General features: G+C 39.8%; 1 protein-coding gene across 1 annotated transcript in view; it reads left to right on the top strand.

Moving 5' to 3' along the window:
* The window catches only part of WDR7 (WD repeat domain 7), a 526,340-nt gene that overhangs the window by 82,677 nt on the left and 423,556 nt on the right, over positions 1 to 20,107 (top strand). The window contains exons 5-11 of the mRNA XM_042780241.1: positions 3,426 to 3,502; positions 4,317 to 4,436; positions 9,607 to 9,752; positions 10,100 to 10,202; positions 13,616 to 13,757; positions 13,997 to 14,245; positions 15,137 to 15,357. Of these exons, the coding sequence (XP_042636175.1) occupies positions 3,426 to 3,502; positions 4,317 to 4,436; positions 9,607 to 9,752; positions 10,100 to 10,202; positions 13,616 to 13,757; positions 13,997 to 14,245; positions 15,137 to 15,357 (1,058 nt within the window). The remainder of the gene's footprint in view (positions 1 to 3,425; positions 3,503 to 4,316; positions 4,437 to 9,606; positions 9,753 to 10,099; positions 10,203 to 13,615; positions 13,758 to 13,996; positions 14,246 to 15,136; positions 15,358 to 20,107) is intronic.

Below are 20,107 nucleotides of genomic sequence, written 5' to 3'. Positions count from 1 at the left end.
CTTCTGTGTCTGTGTTAATTGGTTTCCCTTTTCTTTGTTGAAGAGGGTCTGTGCAATCCTTCTGCCTAGTCCGCCATCTTGCCCCGCCTCCTAATTCTGGTCATTTTTGTGTTTTTGGATCTTGTTCCACATTTTTCCTCCCACTCTATCCAGGATCTCCAGTTTTGATCCCTTTCCGAGCTGTTGGCTCTGGGCACCATCTAGTTCTTCTGGTCTTGGGATCCATCATAACCTTGGACTAATTGTTTTTAGATGCCTTGATTTTCTTCATTCCTCTTTGCCTCAGATGACAGGAGACCAATAGTTGCATCTTAGCTGGCCTCCTGAAAGCTTTTAAGACCTGCCAAAGGGGCAAGGAGGTGGCATCTTCTGACCTCCTCTAACTATACAAGAGGAAGACAGAATCCCCATCAGCAGCCCAAGGCCTGTTCCTATGAGGCCAGACATGCCGCCACCCTCCAGCCCTGTTACTAACCTTGACCCCAGCTGTCCCTCCCACGGCACGCACCACCTCTCTGCTGGGTTAGATAATTCAATGCAGTGGCCATGCAGAACTCATAGCTTACAGGGTTTATTAGGGAAACAACAGCCTACAGTTCAAGTTCAGGAACATGCTCAGTCTCTCTCAGCTGGCAGTCTCTCTCAGTCTCTCTCAGTAGCACGTCTCTCTCTTAGTAGTGAGTGTCTCGTGTCTCTCTCTCGCCAGTGTGTCTCTCTCATATCTCTCAGCAGCGCGTTTCTCTCAGCAGCATGTCTTTCTCAGCCAGCAGTCAGAGAGACTCCTTCTGCCTCTGGAAGGGCTCCTTTGAGCCTCACAGAGTGGCCAAACTAACCAATCCCAACATCAGAATCCTATACCCCTGAGAGAAAGTGAACTTCCCAGAAGATTGCCTTGTGTTGCTCCAGGTGGATCACTTTAACAAGCAGCTACTCAGTCACTTATGGCAAAGTGGGAGTTACAAATACTATGGCTAGAGAGTGATCTCTCACAGACAGCTGGACACTGTAGCTCTACCGACTCAGGACCATAGTACTGGGGGACACCAGGCTCAATTGGCACAACAAAATACATAAAAGTCTTGTTCCTCATCCTAGATTGGTGAGTAGTGCCTGGGGTCTTAAAAGCTTTTAAGCGGCCATATAAGATGCAGCTAATGATCTCCTATCATCGGAAGTGAAGAAGAGTGCAAAAACACAAGGGCATTTGGAAGCAATCAGCCCTAGGACACGATGGCCCTTGAGACCAGAAGAACTAGATGGTGCCCATCTACCAATGCCAACCCTCAGGAAAGGATCAGATCTGGAGATCCTGGGTAGAGTGGGAGGAAAAATGTGGAACAAAATTCAGAAACTCAATAATGCCAGAGTTACTGGTCGGATGGAGTCTGATGAGACCCCCAATACTGTGGCCCTGGGATATATTCTGGGCCTGGAATAAAACTCACTCCCAGGGGTTGTTTCTCAGCCCAATAATAAACAAGGAATACACGCAGACCACTCAATCCAGGGTGACACACCCACATACTCTATGGAAATGCATCCCTTGGAGCAATTGACCACAGGGTACCAGAGGGGCAACAGTCACATGGAGGAAATCCAGGACACACGGGAGTGCCTAACTATGAGGGGCATGGGTGGCGGGGAGGATTACTAGGCAGGGATGGGAGGAGACTGAGTTAGGGTTGGGGATGGTAAATAGGGAGTGAAACTAAATGTACACGTAATGTTGAATGTAAAACAAAATCCGCTCTGTGAGCTTGCACCTAAAGCACACACACACACACACACAGACAAACAAATACTATGGCTAGAAAAGTCATATCATGTAATTTACTACACCGCAAGACCCCAGTCACTGCTCACCAAAGTGGGTTGTTGAACAAGATTTTTGTATACTGTGTTGTGCCAATTGGGCTTGATAATCCCCCGAGATTATGGTCCTGAGTCAGCAGGCCTGGTGATTCTTTCTCTCTAGGTGTATGGTTATCTTGGAGAGGTTACTCCAACTCTTTCTTCTGTTGCTTCTGTAATGTGTGTGGCTGGTTTTGTAGCACAAGGCAGTTTACACATTTTAAATGATTGTACTTTCTCCATGAATGGGATACACAAGCACACCTAGGGTTGGTCATCTGAAAAGAATAGAATGAAATTTTAATGGAAAATTTAGTGTGGTCTGTGTAATTCTAAATGTTACTGGCTTATAGTATTGCAAACGTATGCACTGTTCCACATTTATTATATCCCGCATTTCTGCATATGCATTTTAATCTGCAGTTACCATATTCTTGTCTGTGGATATTTGATAATTACAGATATATTTTTATGTTGCATTTTTCTGTCATTGACAATACTTATGAGCAACAGTTATAGCTTCTCTGTATAGGAATCATGGGTAATGTGATAATCAGCGAATCCCAAAGTCTTATGTTGCCTAGGAAAGTATGCAATATGATCATCTTTTCCTTAAGATAACAAACAATTCTTTTTAATAACTAATCTTTGTTGAAGATTTAGTATGTGGAAGTGCTACACCTGTAGTATGTCTTAATTCTCGTAACGACTCATTAAGGTAGGTTTGTATTTGCTGTATTTATGTTTGCTAACAGATAAGCAAATTGAAGGAGCTGTGGTAGCATAGTGGTAAAGCACTTGACTGCTAACCAGAAGGCTGGCGGTTCAAACCCACCAGCCACTCCTCGGAAGGAAGGTTGGGCAATCCTACTTCCGTAGTGATACTGCCTCGGAAACCCAAGGAGGGGTCGCTATGTGTCGGGGCCTACTCGACAGCAAACAACAACAACGACAACAAAGCAAATTGAGACTGTAAGAGAGGCTTGTTAAACTGTCTACAGTTCATTGGCTAATTCGTGAAGAAAAATTTTGAATACATTCCGCCCTCACTTTGTTACCTGTGTTAGACTGCTTTCAGATGCTCATGTATCTTTCTTTGATGCTGTGACTGGCCCCTTACATGAAGCTGATGAATTTAGATTTTATATCATGTCTTCCTCTTAATCACAGTCTGTGAAGGATGTAATGTGCAACAGAATGTGGGAGAGGAGAAAGTGGGGAAATGAGTGCCTGGAAGAAACAAAGTGACTGTCCTCATTCATAATAGATGATTGAAAGTCCAGTTTGATGAATAAAAGTTCTTTGTTAACATAATAATCGAGCATTAATTGTTGATTCGAAAGAATAAAAACATTTAAGTACTTAGAAACACCTCCTTTAATTCCAAATTTTTGGTGATTTCGATTAAGCTGTGTTTCAAAATATGAATTCTATAATTCTGTAAAAAACAGAATTATGTATTTCTGCTCGTTGTAAAACACACTGTTTAATTTCGTTAAAGCGGACCATCTCAGTATGTAGAAGGGAAGTGTGTTATGTTTATAAACCTTGGCTGCTTGTTCCTTTCTGTCTAGAGGATACTGTGGTCGCACTGTCAGTGACGGGCATTTTGAAGGTGTGGATCGTTACCTCTGAAATAAGTGGTTTGCAGGTGAGCCAAATGAGACTGCAGAGGAATTGTCTGCTTTTCTTATTTCATCTTAAATTTTCATCCTTGTCTGCCCACACTTTTTTCCTGTGGGGAAAGGAGGAAGCTGTTCTTTTTGATAGTCTGGTTGATGTAGTTAGAAGATGCTTTTATTTTCTTGCTTTTGATGGTAGACATCTGTTCTATCAAGGTTATGAGAGAGGGGAACATACTGCACAGGATATGAGGTAGAGAACATAAAAGAATGGTTTTCCTCACTCGCTTCTCGTTTAGTTAAAACGTAGTGTGCTCAAGGGAAAAAATAAAAACTAAACATACCACCACGAAAGGTATATAAAGCCTTTTTTTTTTTTTTTGCTTCTATTTCATTTCATTGGGCTTGAGTTCCTTAATACTTTTTATCAGTAAGAAAGCAGGTTGGTTTCTGACAATATTGATACTAATCTTTTCAGCTAGGGGGCATTTTTAGGTATTGAATCTGGAAGAAACTGGCTGAATTGATCAGTATTTTTTTAATTAAAAGCATGTGTTGCTTTTAAAATTGGTAGTAGCCCGAGCTTTTATCATCCGTCATTGCCAGAGTGGTGACACTCTCTTACCAGTGTTTTAATCTTGACTAGGTTTGTACTAAAGGCAGTTGTGCCTAGCTGTTTGTGTGTATTGTTGTTGCTTTTTGCCTTGTTACCTATATGGGAAGTGGAAATAGTGAATGTATCAAGTGATGCCTTTATTTCATTTTGTTTTGTTATCACTGTGTGGTGATTTTAATTGACTACCAAAACATTCCTAAAGTTTTATAAATATTTTCTCTTTTCAGGATACTGAGCCAATATTTGAAGAGGAATCCAAACCAATCTACTGTCAGAATTGCCAAAGCATCTCTTTTTGTGCATTCACACAGAGATCTCTTTTGGTTGTGTGCTCCAAATACTGGAGGGTAAGATAATGCACAGTAAGATGCTGTATTTCCACCCTAAAAACTGTTGGTTTATCAGATGTCCAAAGATATTCTTAAGGAGAGGATTGGTGCAGGAATATTTTGTTATTATTTTTTAAATAATATTTTATTGTAGTTTTAGTGAAAGTCTACACAGCAAATTAGGTTCATATTTAATGATTTCTATACCTATTATTGGGAGCTCTGGTAGCATAGTGGTTAAGACACTTGACTGCTAACCAGAAGGCTGGTGGTTCAAACCTACCAGCCACTCTTCGGAAGGAAGATGGGGCAATCTACTTCTGTAGTGATACTGCCTCGGAAACCCAAGGAGGGGTCGCTATGAGTCGGGTCCAACTCGAGGGCATATAACAACAACAACAACAACATACCTATTATTATTAAGGAGCTCTGGTGGCATAGTGGATAAGTCATTTGGCTGCTAACCAGAAGGTCGGGGATTTAAACCCACCAGCTGCCCCATGGAAGGAAGATGGGGCAATCTCCTTCCATAAGGCTTTACCAACCCAGAAACCCAAAGGAGGTCTCCATGAGTTGGAGTTGACTCGATGGCAGTAAATTTGTTTGATTTTGTATACCTATTATTTAGTGGCCTTGGTTACATTTTTTACAACATGTCGACCTCCTCATTATTTCTATTCTGATTGTTCCACATCCATCAATTTAGCTTCCCTACACCCTTCCTCTTTCCTTCTTATTTTAACTTTAGGTTAAATGTTGACCTTTTGGTCTCATGTAGGTGATTTTTTAAAGAGGCACAGGACTTGTGGGTGATATTGTTTGTTTAATGAGCCAGTCTGTTATTTAGCTGAAGGGTGACCTCTGGGAGTGGATTTAGTACAGAGTTTAAAGAGTATCTCAGGGCAGTAGTCTTGGGAGTTGGTGTAAGAATATTTTAACCATTTAGAATTCACATCTGATTTTGATAGCCATTAAAAAATTTTTGTAACAGTGGAGGGAGCGGTTGGGATTTGGCTATTTATGGTTGTCTTTTCCACCACTTGTCAGTCAGTTTGTTGTACTCTGGTGGCCTGCTTGTTGCTGTGAGGCTGGAAGCTATGCCACCATTATTTCAGATAGCTGCAGGGTCAAACATGGTAGACAGGTTTCAGCAGAGTTTCTATACTGAGACAGACTGGCAAGAAGGATGGGGCTGTCCACTTCTGAAGAAATTAGCTGCTGAGAACTTTATGAATAGCAATGAAACATTGTCTGATATATTACTGGAAAATTTTATAAATAGCAGTGAAACATTGTCTGATACAGTGTCAAAAGATGAGCCCCTCATGTTGGAAGGCACTAAAATACAAATGGGGAAGAGCTGCCTCAAAGTAGAGTCAACCTTAGAGACATGGATGAAGTAAAGCTTTTGGGACCTTCATTTACTAATTGGAAGAAACAGTTGCAAATATTCATTAATAATTGGAACAAGGAATGTACAGAGTATGAATCTAGGATAATTGGAAATTATTAAAACTGAAATGGAAAGCATAAAGATTGACATCCAAGGCATTAGTGGGCTGGAATGGACTGGTATTGGTCATTTTAACTCAGATAGTCATATGGTCTACTATGTGGGGAATGACAAATTAAAGAGGAATGGCATCCCTTCATCATCAAAAAGAACATTTCAAGATCTATCCTGAAGTACAGCACTGTTAGGGATAGAATGATAACCATATCCCTACAAGGAAGACTAATTAATAGTACTATAATTCAAATTTAAGCACTAATCACTAAAGTCAAAGATGAAGAAATTAAAGATTTTTACCAATTTCTGTAGTCTGAAATTGACCAGACATGCAGTCAGGATGTATTGATAATTACTGGTGATTGGAATGTGAAAGCTGCAAACAAAGAAGCATTGATAGTTGGAAAAAACAGCCCTGGTGATAGAAATGATGCTGGAGATTGCATGATAGAATTTTGTAAGACCAGTGATGTATTCGTTGCAAATACCTTTTTTCAACAACATAAAAGAGCTCTGGTGGCGTAGTGCCTAAGGCATTTGACTGCCAGCCAGAAGGCTGGCAGTTCAAACCCACCAGCCACTCCTAGGAAGGAAGATTGGGCAATCTACTTCCATAGGGATACTGCCTCGGAAACTCAAGGAGAGGTCGCTATGAGTCACATCAACTCGACGGCAGTGAGTTTTAGTTTGGTTTTGTGTACATGTGAACGTCGCCAGATGAAATACACAGCAATCAAAACGACAACATCTGTGGAGAGACACCGTGGAGAAGTTCAATATTATTAGTCAAAACCAGGCCAGGAACTGACTGTGGAAGAAAGACCATCAATTGCTCATAAGCAAATTCAAGATGAAGCTGAAGAAAATTAAAACAAGTCCATGAGAGCCAAAATACGACCTTGCTTTTATCCCACTTGAATTTTAGACACTATCTAAAGAATAGATTTGACACATTGAACACCATTGACCAAAGACCAGACAAGTTGTGGTATGATATCAAGAGCATCACACATGAAGAAGCAAAAGGTTATTAAAAAGACAGGAAAGGAAGAAAAGACCAAAATGAATGTCAGAGGAAACTCTAAAACTTGTTCTTGAACAGAGAGTAGCTAAAGCTAATAGAAGAAAAGATGAAGTAAAAGCATTAAACAAAGATTTCAAAAGGCAGCTAACGGGGCAAGGAGGCAGCATCTTTTGACCTCCTCTAACTTCCCAAGAGGAAGACAGACTCACCATCAGCAGCCAAGGCCTGTTCCTATGAGGCCAGACATGCTGTCACACTTCAGCCCTCTTACCAACCTAGATGTCAACTATCCCTCTTGCAGCACCCACAAGCTCTCTCCTGGGTTCAATAATTTGCTGCCGTGACCACACAGAACTCATAGATTATGGGATATATTAGGAAAGCAGCAGGCTACAATTCAAGTTCAGGAACATGCTCAGTCTCTCTCAGCTGGCAATCTTTCTCAGCAATGCATCTCTCTCAGCAAGGAATCTCTTTCAGCAGGCAGTAAAAGAGAGTCTGCCTCTAGGAGGGCTTATTTTAAGCCTGGCAGAGTGGCAAAACTAACCAATCCCAACATCATAGTTCCACACGCCTGAGACAGAGAGCAGGTTGCTTGCTGAAAGTGAAGATGACTTGAAACACTTACTGACGAAGATCAAAGACTATAGCCTTCATTAGGGATTACATCTCAACATTAAGAAAACAAAAATCCTCACAACTGGACGAATAAGCAACATCACAATAAATGGAGAAAAGATTGAAGTTGTCAGGGATTTCGTTTTACTTGGATCCAAAATCAACAACCATGGAAGCAAGTCAAGAAATCAGATGTTGTACTGCACTAGGCAAATGTGCTGCAGAAGACCTTAAAGTGCTGAAGAGCAAAGATGTCCTTTGAAGACTAAGGTGCACCTAACCCAAGGCATGGTATTTTCAGTCACCTCATATGTATGTGAAAGGTGGACAATGAATAAGCAAGACTGGAAAAGAACTGATGCTTTTGATGGGGTATTGGTGAAAAATATTGAAAATATCATCGAATACCAGAAGAACGAACAAATTTGCCCTGAAAGAAGTGCAGCTGGAATTCTCCTTCGGAGTGAGAATATCCAGACTTTGCCTCACCTACTTTGGTCATGTTCTTAGAAGGGACCATTCCCTGGAGAAGGATGTCATGCTTGGCAAAATAGCGGGTCAGTGAAAAAGGGGAAGACCCTTAATGAGATGGACAGACACAGTGGCTGCAGTGATGGGCTCAAGCACAGCGAGGACTGTGAGGCTGACACGGTGCGGGGCAGTGTTTTGTTGTGTGGTACACAGGGTCTGTATGAGTCCGAGCCATCTGGATGGCACCTAACAGCACAGCAGCAATAGTTGTCTTTTTAGTTTTATTTTTGTTCATTGCATGACTATTATTCTTTTAATCTTCATTTTCACTTTTTGCCAGTGTTTCAATCATTAACCTGTCAGTATAAGCAGCGGTAGTGAGTTTTCTTGAGGTTCAGCACACCTCTTTGTAGAATGTTCCTGTACCTGAAAGGAGCCCTTGTGGTGCAAAGCTAAATACTCAGCTGATAATTGAAAGGTTGGTGGTTTAAATCATGGGAGAAAGCAGGGCTGCTTATGCACCAGGAGACAGCTCAGGGGGCAGGAGGGCATGGAGGGACAGACACAGGGAAGAGGTAATTATCGGGAGGAAGTGGGAGGTGAGCTGTTGCATTGTGGTAAATTGTGCCAATGTCATAAGACAAAGTGTATGTGAACTGCTGTATGGAAAGTGAATTTGCTCTGTAAATTTTCACCCAAATCACAATAAGAAATAAATTAATTCATTAAAAAAAAAAAAGAAAGGTTGGTGGTTTAAACCCATCCAGTGGCTCTGCAGAGGAAGAGCTGGTAATCTGCTCCCGTAGAAAACGCTGTGGAGCAGTTCTGCTCTGTCATGTGGAGTCACTGTGAGTTGAAGTTGACTTGACCACACCTAACAGCAGTAATTATACCTGCTTGCATTGGTTTTTCTGGCTTCTTGAGGTCAGACTAAGGTCTCCCTCCATTACTTCAGGGCTAATGCTTCAGTGTTTCCACAGTAGAAAAAGTGTATTTGAGCACTTGCTCTGACCCTAGCACTTCTCTCAGAGTTTTCCGGTTTTTTCTCCTCACAGCTCTCTGGGAGTAACTGTATTAGTTATCTAAAGGTGTCTCACAGGTTACTTAGAAACTTAGCAGTTTAAAGCAGCAAACGTGTATTATCTCCCGGTGTCTGCGGATCAGGGGTCTGGATGCACCCGTCTGGTGTTCTGACTCAGGACTGCTCACAGGCTGCCATCATGGTGTCTGCTGCACTGCAGTCTCATCTCCAGGCAGCACGTTCTTCCTCTAGGTGAGAAAGCCTAAGGACGCCCATCCCTGGGTCGGGGACACTCCTGCTCCTTGACTCTTGTCATGGTCTGTTGTCTGACCACCAGAAGGCTGCATACAGCTGGGGACCTGATTGTGTTTCCCAGGGTTCAGTGACAAAATGTCAAAAGGTCAGTGAGGCAGCTCTAAAAGGATGAACTTGTTAAAGCAACTTCATTTCCAGAGCATTTTTTTTTATTTTCAAGTAAGTGTCACTGTTTCTTACTTAAATCACAGTAGCATGGACTAGATTGTGAATTTTTTGTTCCTTGTAGGTATTTGATGCTGGAGACTATTCCCTATTGTGTTCAGGTCCTAGTGAAAACGGACAGACATGGACTGGAGGTGACTTTGTGTCAGCAGATAAAGTAATCATTTGGACTGAGAATGGTCAAAGTTATATTTATAAACTACCTGCCAGGTACTCAATAAAAAATAACTTATCTCTTTAATTAAAACTGAAACATTCAGAATTTGCATAATAACCTGAAAGAATGAAACTGTGTATAATTTAAATATTTAATTTAGGTAGCATCTTCAGTTCGATTTGTAGCTGCAGTTTAACTTCTAATTATAGAAATTAAGTGGATTTTTATTTAAAGTAGGATATTTTTATAAAAATTATTTAATTTAATGACTATATAAAATTAATTGTAATTTACAAACATACATTTTGTCCATTGTCTAGAAAGCCTTGTGACGTGGAATGATATGATAAAACATTTCATGTCAGTATTATAATTGAATGTGGTATTTTTCCATTTTTAGCTGCCTTCCAGCTAGTGATTCATTCCGTAGTGATGTGGGAAAAGCAGTTGAAAACTTAATTCCTCCTGTACAACACAGCCTCCTGGATCGAACAGATAAAGAGGTAAAATCTTCACTTATAATTTATAATTGATAGTTGCATTAAAAATTCTCAACTCTATTAATTAGTGTTTGTTAGTAGCTAAACATTTGTAACATTCAGTACAACTTAGGCACGTGTTAAATGTTGTAAGACATTTTAACTTGGTCACCTTTAAACACAATTTGTAAATTTGAGCATTATTTTTTTTGTATATATAAATGCCTGTACTACAGCATTCCCCTTTCTTTATGAATGAGGAGCTCTGGCGGCATAGTGCGTGAGGCATTTGGGTGCTAACAAGAATATTGGTGGCTCAAACCCACTGAAGATGAGGCAGTCTACTTCCATAAGGATATACGGCCTTGGAGACCAAACGAGTTTGGTTGCTGTGAGTTGGAATTGAGTCCATGGCAGTGGGTTTGGTTTGGTTTATTTTTTCTCTAAGAATACAAGTGATCATATGCTGATTACACATTACAGTCAACTTTTTGTTAAAATTCATATCGATGGAGTAAATTTATTTTGTACTATCATGCAATTATAGACAATTATAGACATAGTGACAAATGTAATTTTCTAAGAGCAAAGATAATAGGTATAATAATCCTGATTGTTAACCATTCATTACTTAACTGGGCATTGCAATAGCTCCCAAGAGCATGTAAAGATTTAAATCATTAGATATTGTAAATTGAGTATATATTTTTTCTGTATAAAAAGAGAAGTTTATTATGATTTCTGAAATTGTACTTAATGTCCATTTAATATTAAGAAGCAACAGCACTTAGTATTCAGTTTTCAACTCTATATTCTGTGGACAGTAAGTAAGAAGTATTGCTTTTGGAAGTAAAGTGTAATTGTGGGAAAATTCTGGGTTTTTCAGCTTGATTATGAGAACTATAGAGAAAGTCTCTGTTGTCTTAGAGTATACATATGGTATCAGGAAAAGAATGTTGCTAGAAGTATGGATGGTAAAAATATGGTGAGGCTTTACACTGTTGAAGAAGAAGAACAAAGTTGGAGGTCTCTCACTGCTGGATCTCAAAACATACTATACAGCCACAGTAGTCAAAAAACTGCCTGGTTTATAATGACAGACACATAGACCAATGGAATAGAATTGAGAACCCAGAAATAGATCCATCGACCTAATATCAGCGGATCTTTGACAAAGGGCCGAAATCCATTAAATGGGGAAGAGAATGTCTGTTTAATAAATGGTGCTGGCAAAACTTGATAGCCATTTGCAGAAAAATGAAACAAGATCTGTACCTCACACCATACACAAAAACTAATTCCAGATGGATCAAAGACTTAAATGTGAAACCTAAAACTATAGAGTTCCTCAAGGAAAAACTATGGGCAAATTTGTTGTTGTTGTTAGGTGCCGTCTAGTTGGACCCAACTCATAGCGACCCCTCCTTGGGTTTCTAAGGCGGTATCACTACGGAAGTAGATTGCCCAACCTTCCTTCTGAAGAGTGACTTGTGGGTTTGAACCGCCAGCCTTCTGGTTAGCTGTCAAGTGCCTTAGGCACTATGCTACCAGAGCTCCCATGGGCAAATTTAGGGGCCCTAATATATGGCAGGGAGCTCTGGTAGCATAGTGGCTAAGGCACTTGACTGCTCACCAGATGGCTGGCGGTTCAAACCCATCAGCCACTCCTCGGAAGGAAGGTTGGGCAATCCTACTTCGTAGTGATACTGCCTTGGAAACCCAAGGAGGGGTCGCTATGAGTTGGGGCCGACTCGACGGCAAACAACAACAACAACAACAATATATGGCACAAATGGACTATCAAGCATAACCCAAAATGCACAAACAGCAGAAGAGAAACTAAATCAATGGGACCTTCTGAAAATTAAATTTTTATGTGCTTCCAAAGACTTCTCCAAAAGAGTCAAAAGAGAACCTACAGATTGGGAAAAAATATCTGGCAATGACATTATCTGACAAGGGACTTATCTCTAGAATTTATAGAAACCTCCAACACCTCAATAACAAAAAGACAAATAATCCAATTAAAAAATGGGCAGAAGACATGAATAGACACTTCACCAAGGAGGATATTCAGGTGGGCAACAAACATATGGAGAAATGCTCACAATCATTAGCCATTAGAGAGATGCAAACCAAAACAACAATGAGATAGCATCTTGCTCCAGCACTAGTAGCAAAGTGTGTTTTGAGCCAGTCTCTTTTGAGATATAAAAGAGACTAAGAAAGCAGCCAAGCCAGCAGAGATGGGGAAGGAGCGACGCCAGTCCACATGAAGATGGCCCAGGAGCAGAAACTAAAAGCATGCCCCTAAAACCACACCCTGAATCTGGACTTCACAGCATCATGAACAGTAAGAAAATAGTTTCTGTTCAATAAAGCCATCTAGTTGTGGTATTTCAGTTATAGCAGCATTAAAGAACTCACACAAGGCCCCTGGAGGCAGCAGTTAAGACATCAGATGTATTGCACTGGGCAGATGTGCTGCATAAGACCTCTTGAAAGAGTTAAAAAGCAAAGATGTCACTTTGAGGAAGGTGCACTTGATGCTAGCCAAAGTATTTTCAGTCGCCTCATATGCATACGAAAGCTGGACAGTGAATAAGGAAGACTGAGGAAGAATTGATGCTTTTGAACTACGGTGGTGACAAAGAATATTGACTATACCATGGATTGGCAGAGGAAAGAACCAATCTGTCTTGAAAAAGTACAGCCAGAATGCTCCTTAGAAGTGAGGATGGTGAGACTTCATCTCACATGGGGCATGTTATCGGGAGGGACCAGTCCCTGGAGAAGGACTTGCTTGGTAAGGTAGAGGGTCAGCAAAAAGAAGGGAAACCTCTATAAGAGGGATTGGCAGTGGCTGCACCAGTGGCTGAAACAAGGCAATGATCGTGAGGCTGGTGCGTGACTGGGCAGTGTTTCATTCTGTTGTTCACTGGGTCCCTATGAGTTGGAACCAACTCAACAGCCCCTACCTACAGCAATGATCAAGAATGGGCCAAAAGCTAGTTTTAGTCTTTTAAATGAACTCTTCTTTTGGATAAGGAATGGTATATCTTTGTTTTCATTATTGCATAATATATAAGATAATTAAAGGTTATAAGATGATTAAATAAATTGCACTGCACTGTTGTAGGGAGTAATCATTTTCACTAAGCAGAAAAAAAAGAATAAATACTAACTCCAGATAAAGACTGTAAATAGAGTTTCCATATCCTTGGCTGTTTACGTTAGTGGGATTGATTATTAGTTGACATGTACGTTGATGCTACCATGTTATGTTAAAGTATTGTTGCATCCTCATGCTATACACATTTTAAAAATCTCTAGTACCAAAGTAAAGTCATTAACATCTTTATTTGAAAAATGTTGCTATTGTGTGAAATAATTAGATTAAAATAGCAAATGATATTTAAACTTTTTTTTCTTGTCAGTTGCTAATTTGTCCTCCTGTTACCCGGTTCTTCTATGGATGCAAGGACTACTTCTATAAACTGTTAATTCAGGGTGATTCTTCTGGAAGACTGAGTATTTGGAACATATCAGAAACACTTGAGGCAAAAGAGGGTGAAGAAGGTAATAGTGAATTATGGGCAACAATTTCTTAATTCTTTTAATTTGACATATTAGATACCGACTGTTGAGTAACAAATTACAAATGCACGTGCATCATTTTATTCTTAGAATGATATTTGATGACAGTTTTTGTGCTTTGGTATATTGTCAAATCAACCAGAAACACAATTATTTTAATGTTTTGAATTTTCTTCACATGTACCAATGTTTTTCTTTTATATGCAACAAAACCTCTATAGGGCTGAAGATGACAACTTCTGTTAGTTTGCAAGAGGCGTTTGATAAACTGAATCCTCGTCCTGCTGGAATCATAGATCAGCTAAGTGTGATTCCCAGTAGTAATGAACCTCTTAAGGTAACTGCGAGTGTGTACATACCAGCACATGGACGACTCGTTTGTGGTCGTGAAGACGGAAGCATAATTATTGTACCTGCCACACAGACGGCCATAGTCCAGCTGCTCCAAGGGGAACACATGCTCAGAAGAGGTATATGGAAGATCTAAAAAGGAGTTTGAGAACTCTGTAACCATGATTTTGAAAATGACCCACTCTGTTTTTAATATATACGTTAAATGAATATAGTTGTTAGTATGCTACACAGTTGGTAGAGTTTATTGGGCAGATGATAAAAGCCAACGGCTATTATTGAATAAAAAAATATATACTATTAACGTATATTATGTAATGACTGTAAATAAGGAAGTTTTCAATTTTATCTCCTTAATGTTACTGTTAAGGAGCTCTGGTGGTGCACTGCCTAAGGCATAGAAGGTTGGCGGTTCAAACCCTCCAGCCACTCCACAGAAGGAAGATGGAACAATCTACTTCCATAAAGATTTAGCACCTTGGAAATGCAGTGGGGGTCGCTGTGAGTTGGAATCAACTCAGTGGCAGTGGATTTGGTTTTTCTGTAATGTTACTGTTCACTATTAGTTTGTTAGCTCCTGTTGTGGTTTAGTAAGTAATTATCATCCGCAACACTGACAATCTTCTAGAACAGTGCTGTCCAACAGAAATATAATGCAAGCTGTATATATAATTTTCACTTTTTGAACAACCATATTAAAGTGAAACGTGAAATTAATTTTAATAACACATTTTTAACCCAATATAGATAAAAACTAATGAGATATTTTACATTATCTCTTTTGTACTAAGTTTTCAAAATTTCTTATGTGTTTTACACTTACAGCATTCTGGACTAACCACATTTCCAGTGGCCACTAATTTCCTGTGGCTAGTTCTAGAAGATAAAATTAGAAATCTTTTCTGTGATAAAATTATGCATAGCTATTCTGACAATTAATGTTCATTTTTACTGTTGAAACTTTGTAGGACTTTCATTTTCCCATTTTAAAACCAAAACCTCATTCACAGGTTGGCCACCTCACAGAACGCTCCGAGGTCATCGGAACAAAGTCACATGTTTGCTATATCCTCATCAGGTCTCAGCACGTTATGATCAAAGATCCCTCTTCTCTGGTGGTGTGGACTTTTCTGTCATCATCTGGGACATATTTTCGGGAGAAATGAAACATATCTTCTGTGTGCATGGTGGTGAGATTACTCAACTTCTAGTTCCACCTGAAAACTGTAGTGTAAGTTGATTATAAAAAATTATTTCACTGTGGTAAAGTTGAGTTGTATGCTATGGGGCATGTAAGTGCCATCCAGAGTAACTAGAGATGTGAAGAGAGTTAGTAAAACCTTTTCAGTTTTAAAACTAAAATTAATAATAACACTTAAGCAAAATTATGATCATTTACTATTGGACACATAAAAATAGGAGATAGAGTTTGTGTGTTTTCCTTTTATTAGCTCCTAAATGACTGTTCAGATTCCACCATGGAGTTGATTACCAGTCTCATCACAGGGAATACTATATCCAGCTGCCCATCCACTCAACCAGGCCTACCCAAGTTGACACACAAACATAACCACTACAGTAAGGTTGCTATGAGTCAAAATTGATTTGATGGCGGTGGGTTTGGTTTGATTTTTTTGAAATAGCATGGCCTGTGCCTGAAACATCGGTGCAGTTTAGACTGTATCTATTGACTGAAGTTCCTGTTTTGGGGTAAAGATGATTTCATATCCCTGAAAACATTCTACAGTCTCATTATTTTCAAATTCATCTGAGTAAAAAGTGAACAAATACTTTGATAGAGGCAAGGTATATGCTTCCAAAATACTTGTCAGTACTCATACTGCCATCGAGTCAATTCCAACTCATAGTGAGCCATAGAGTTTCCAAGCAGTAAATCTTTACAGTAGCAGATTGCCTCATCTTCCCACCTCTCAGAGTACCTGGTGGGTTTGAGCCGCCGCCTCCTGGTAAGCAGCCAAATGCCTTAATCACTGCACCACCAGAGCTCCTTACTCATCAGTATAGCATGTCTACATGAACAGTTATGTAACATGGGAGAGAAAATGCAATAACTTATAGAAAGTGTTACAGTTCACGATAATGATTTTGTATGTGTTTGTGGACATAGATTGTTTATTTAATGATGTCTTTGTAAATTAGACCCTGGTATCCAATAAAAAGCTAATAATTTTATTAGTGCTTACTATAAATGGTTAACACATTCAGCTGCTAACCAAAAGGTCAAAGGTTCAAGTCCAGCCACAGGCACTTTAGAAGGAGGATAAGACAGGCAAGTATTTAAGTAACATGTAAAAAGAAACAAACCACACCCAGTGTCATCAAGTTGATTCCTACTCATAGTAATGCTGTAGGACAGAGCAGAACTGCCCCATAGGGTTTCCAAGGCTGTAATCTTTACAGAAAGAGACTCCCTCGTTTTTCTCCTGCAGCGCAGCTGGTGAGTTCAAGCCAGTGACCTCTCAGTTAGCAGCTGAATGACTTAACCACTGTGCCACCTGAGCTCTGACACAAGACAGAGTCTAAATGATGAAGGAGAAGTGCTAATGAAATACTTTGGTGGGTGAGGATTGAGGCCCATCATAGGAAGTCAGGGAAACAGGAGCTTTCGTAAACTCCTCTAAAAGAGCTGTGTGTTTCAGCTCTGTGTGTATTGACCTAATGAGAGATACTGGAACTTATTGTTTTGAGATTTTGAATTAAAGTGAGACCTTTACATTATAATGAAATTACAGCAGATTACTGTTTCAAATATTTATATAAAAGACTTTTTAAAAAATATTTTAAAAACAAGCTTGCTAAAATTTTAACTTATTACATTTTCATCTGCACATAGAATATTATGTATTATAGTGTTTTAAAAAATATTTTATATATACGTAATACATGCACCTAGTATAAAATTTAAAAGGATCTCTGATAGCGTAGTGCGTAAGGCACTTGACTTCTAACCAGAAGGCTGGCGGTTCAAACCCACCAGCCACTCCTCGGAAGGAAGATGGGGCAATCTACTTCCGTAATGATACTGCCTTGGAAGCCCAAGGAGGGGTCGCTATGAGTCGGGTCTGACTTGATGGTACATAACAACAACAACAACAAGGGTTATTAATAAAAAAAAGTAAGTTCCCTCCCCATTCTGTTTTCCAGTTCCCTGCTTCCCTTAAATCTAAATGTAGTATTTTGTATATCCTTCCAGAGATTTTCCATAGTTTTTTAATACACACATAAACCTACTGCTGTTGAGTCAATTCCAACTCATATTGACCCCTGTTGGGTTTTCAGGGCCATAAATCTTTATGGAAGTAGACTGCCTCATCTTCTTTTCTTGGAGCACCTGGTGGATTTGAACTACCAACCCTGTGGTTAGCAGCCAAACGCCTTACCCACTACGCCTCCAGAGATCCTTTATTACAGGCATACCTTGGAGATATGATGGGTTCAGTTCCAGACCACTGCGATAACAGTGAATATCTCAATAAAGCGAGTCACGTGAATTTTTTGGTTTCCCGGAACATATAAAAGTTATGCTTACACTATACTACAGTCTATTAAATGTTTAATAGCATTATGAAAAAGTTTGAAATACTGTGAGATTACCAAAATGTGACACAGAGACAAAAAGTGAGCACAGGCTGTTGGATACAATGGCGCCAGTAGATTTGCTCGACACAGGTTTGCTGCAAACCTTTAATTTGTGGAAAACGTACTATCTGCAAAGCACAATAAAGCAAAGCACAGTAAAATGAGGTATACCTGTGCTTCCGAGCTGTACAAATGGTGTGGGGTGGTGTCTGACTGCCTCTAACTTCACAAGTGGGGACAAAGATCAAGGTCAATAGCCCAAGGCAGATGAGTGGAAGTCAGACATGGCTCCTACCCTCCAACCTTTTTACCCATTTTGACACCAACTGTCCCTTCCACGGCACTCTCTACTTCTCTGCTATGTTCAATAATTTGTTGGAATGACCACACAGAGCTCACATACAATATCCACAGTTACGGGATTATGGAAGTAGCAGGTTACTATTCAGGATCAGATATGACTCAGGATACACTTTTTTGATCAGGACAGTCTCATAGCAGTGCTTACTGGCATACCTTTCTCTGGCCTTCAAGCCTCTTGGTCCCGTGGCCCCTTGGCCTCTGCCATGCCTGGGCAAGTGTTACAGAGCTCTCTTAGTTCTGCTGAAAGGTACCCAGAGAGACACCCCACTTTAATGGCAAGCCTCCTGTCGGAAGGCACTCAGCTTTCTTGCTCCATGGGTGAGCGAACCTAGCTCCAAGGATAAGTGCCTAGAGGCAGCCCACTCCACGAGCCAGCCTCCTGCATGTGAGACCTCTGCTTTCTCCCTCTGTGGGCCAGGAAGCCCATCACTCTGCCTTGTGCCTGTCTCTTGATTCTGCTGGCTCTTCCCATCTCTTGCTGCCTCTGGTGTCACCACTCTTTGTCTCCTGGATTGAGAAAGTCAGCACAGGGATTTTGGGTCCAAAGGACAGACAGCCCTCTTGGCTCTTATTTCTTGACAGTAGTGAGATCCCCCCTTTCTGCCTTGGGGGATGGTTTATTTTAAGTGTAACAGGGTGGCAAAACTGGCATAGCCACACTTTAGGGTTTAATGAAGCTTGTTTGCATGGTCCCACCCCTAAGAATGCCATGCGCCTTATTTACATTATTAACAACCTATCCAGTCCCCTTCGTGGACCACAAGCACCTCACGCATGCATAGTTCCACCTAGTCATTTGGTGGGCTTACAAAGACTATGGCTAGAAGGGCCATATGAAGTAATTCACTGCACTGCAAGAGCTATAGCATTATTTTTGTTTCATTTTATTCTAATAACTAAGAAATTTAAACAGCATGGGGTGGTTGGAGAAGGAATGCTTTCTGAATTTGAATGCTGTCAGACATGGACTTTGGTAAATTACCTGAATGGGACCTCTAGGCTAGGGGAGGCCAGAAGAGTGTGCTGGTTGCCTGAGGAGTCTGAGCAAGAGCTATAAATAATTAAAAAATACCAAGAGCCTTTCCTCTCCCAATTTCTCTTAATAAATCAAATTTGGATTGACGGCAATGAAAATTCAGCAGTTGAAGAAGAAAACAGTAATATTAATTGCCCCGTCAAATATTTCTCACATATGAATAGTAGAGCTAGCTCTCTGTGGAGCTGTCCACATTTTCTCAGTTGATTTGCAGGTGCAGTGGGGGCTGGGTTTAGAAGTATAGCCTGTGACATGGAACATCTGTGTATGTGGGGTATGTAATACCACGTGATACCCCAAAGCACACAAAACCATGCTGTGTACTTGTGAGTATATTTATAGGTAGGAAAAGTATTAAAATGAACTAGAAATAAAAATACCAAATTCAGATTGTGGTTTGTTTTTAGAAGGCAGGAGAATAAGCATGGAAGGGTATGAAAAAATGTCACTGCCTTAAATGCAGTGTTTTATTTATTTTTATTAAATATGTATTTAATATTTATTTCTCATTTACATGAATGATTGGATCATCAGAGCTAGTTTGCTGTTGCTAGAACTTTATTCAAAACAAAATTTGGGAAATGTTTTAAAATAAATTATTATAACAGTTATTATATCATTTGTATAATTATTGTATCAATTATGTTTCTAATTGTGAGCATATATGCTAAGTTCCTTATTAGATGTTAAATGATTATTTTTCATTTATTACATCTCACTAAACTTTTATTGTTACGTAATCTCATAAGTGAGCTCCAAAAATATCCAGAAGAGGGCAGCATGGATTTGTGGAATCAAGAATATCAGGGATATAACCTAGGTGTTAGTGTTTGTGTCTTATTCCACAATATTAGATTCCTTGATCCTGTTCATCAGAATCCTTGGTGGCAAAGAGATTGCTGAAAAAGAAATAAGAAAATCAATACCGTTCTCAATAGCTACCAAAAAAATAAAATACTTGGGAATAAATCTTACCAGAGAC

This window comes from Orycteropus afer, unplaced genomic scaffold (assembly GCF_000298275.1).
Source record: "Orycteropus afer afer isolate SDZICR_OR568_19922 unplaced genomic scaffold, OryAfe1.0 scaffold00029, whole genome shotgun sequence".
Classification (NCBI taxonomy): Eukaryota; Metazoa; Chordata; class Mammalia; order Tubulidentata; family Orycteropodidae; genus Orycteropus; species Orycteropus afer.
Note: the sequence above shows the minus strand (reverse complement) of the source record. Positions and strands in the feature narration are given on the sequence as shown.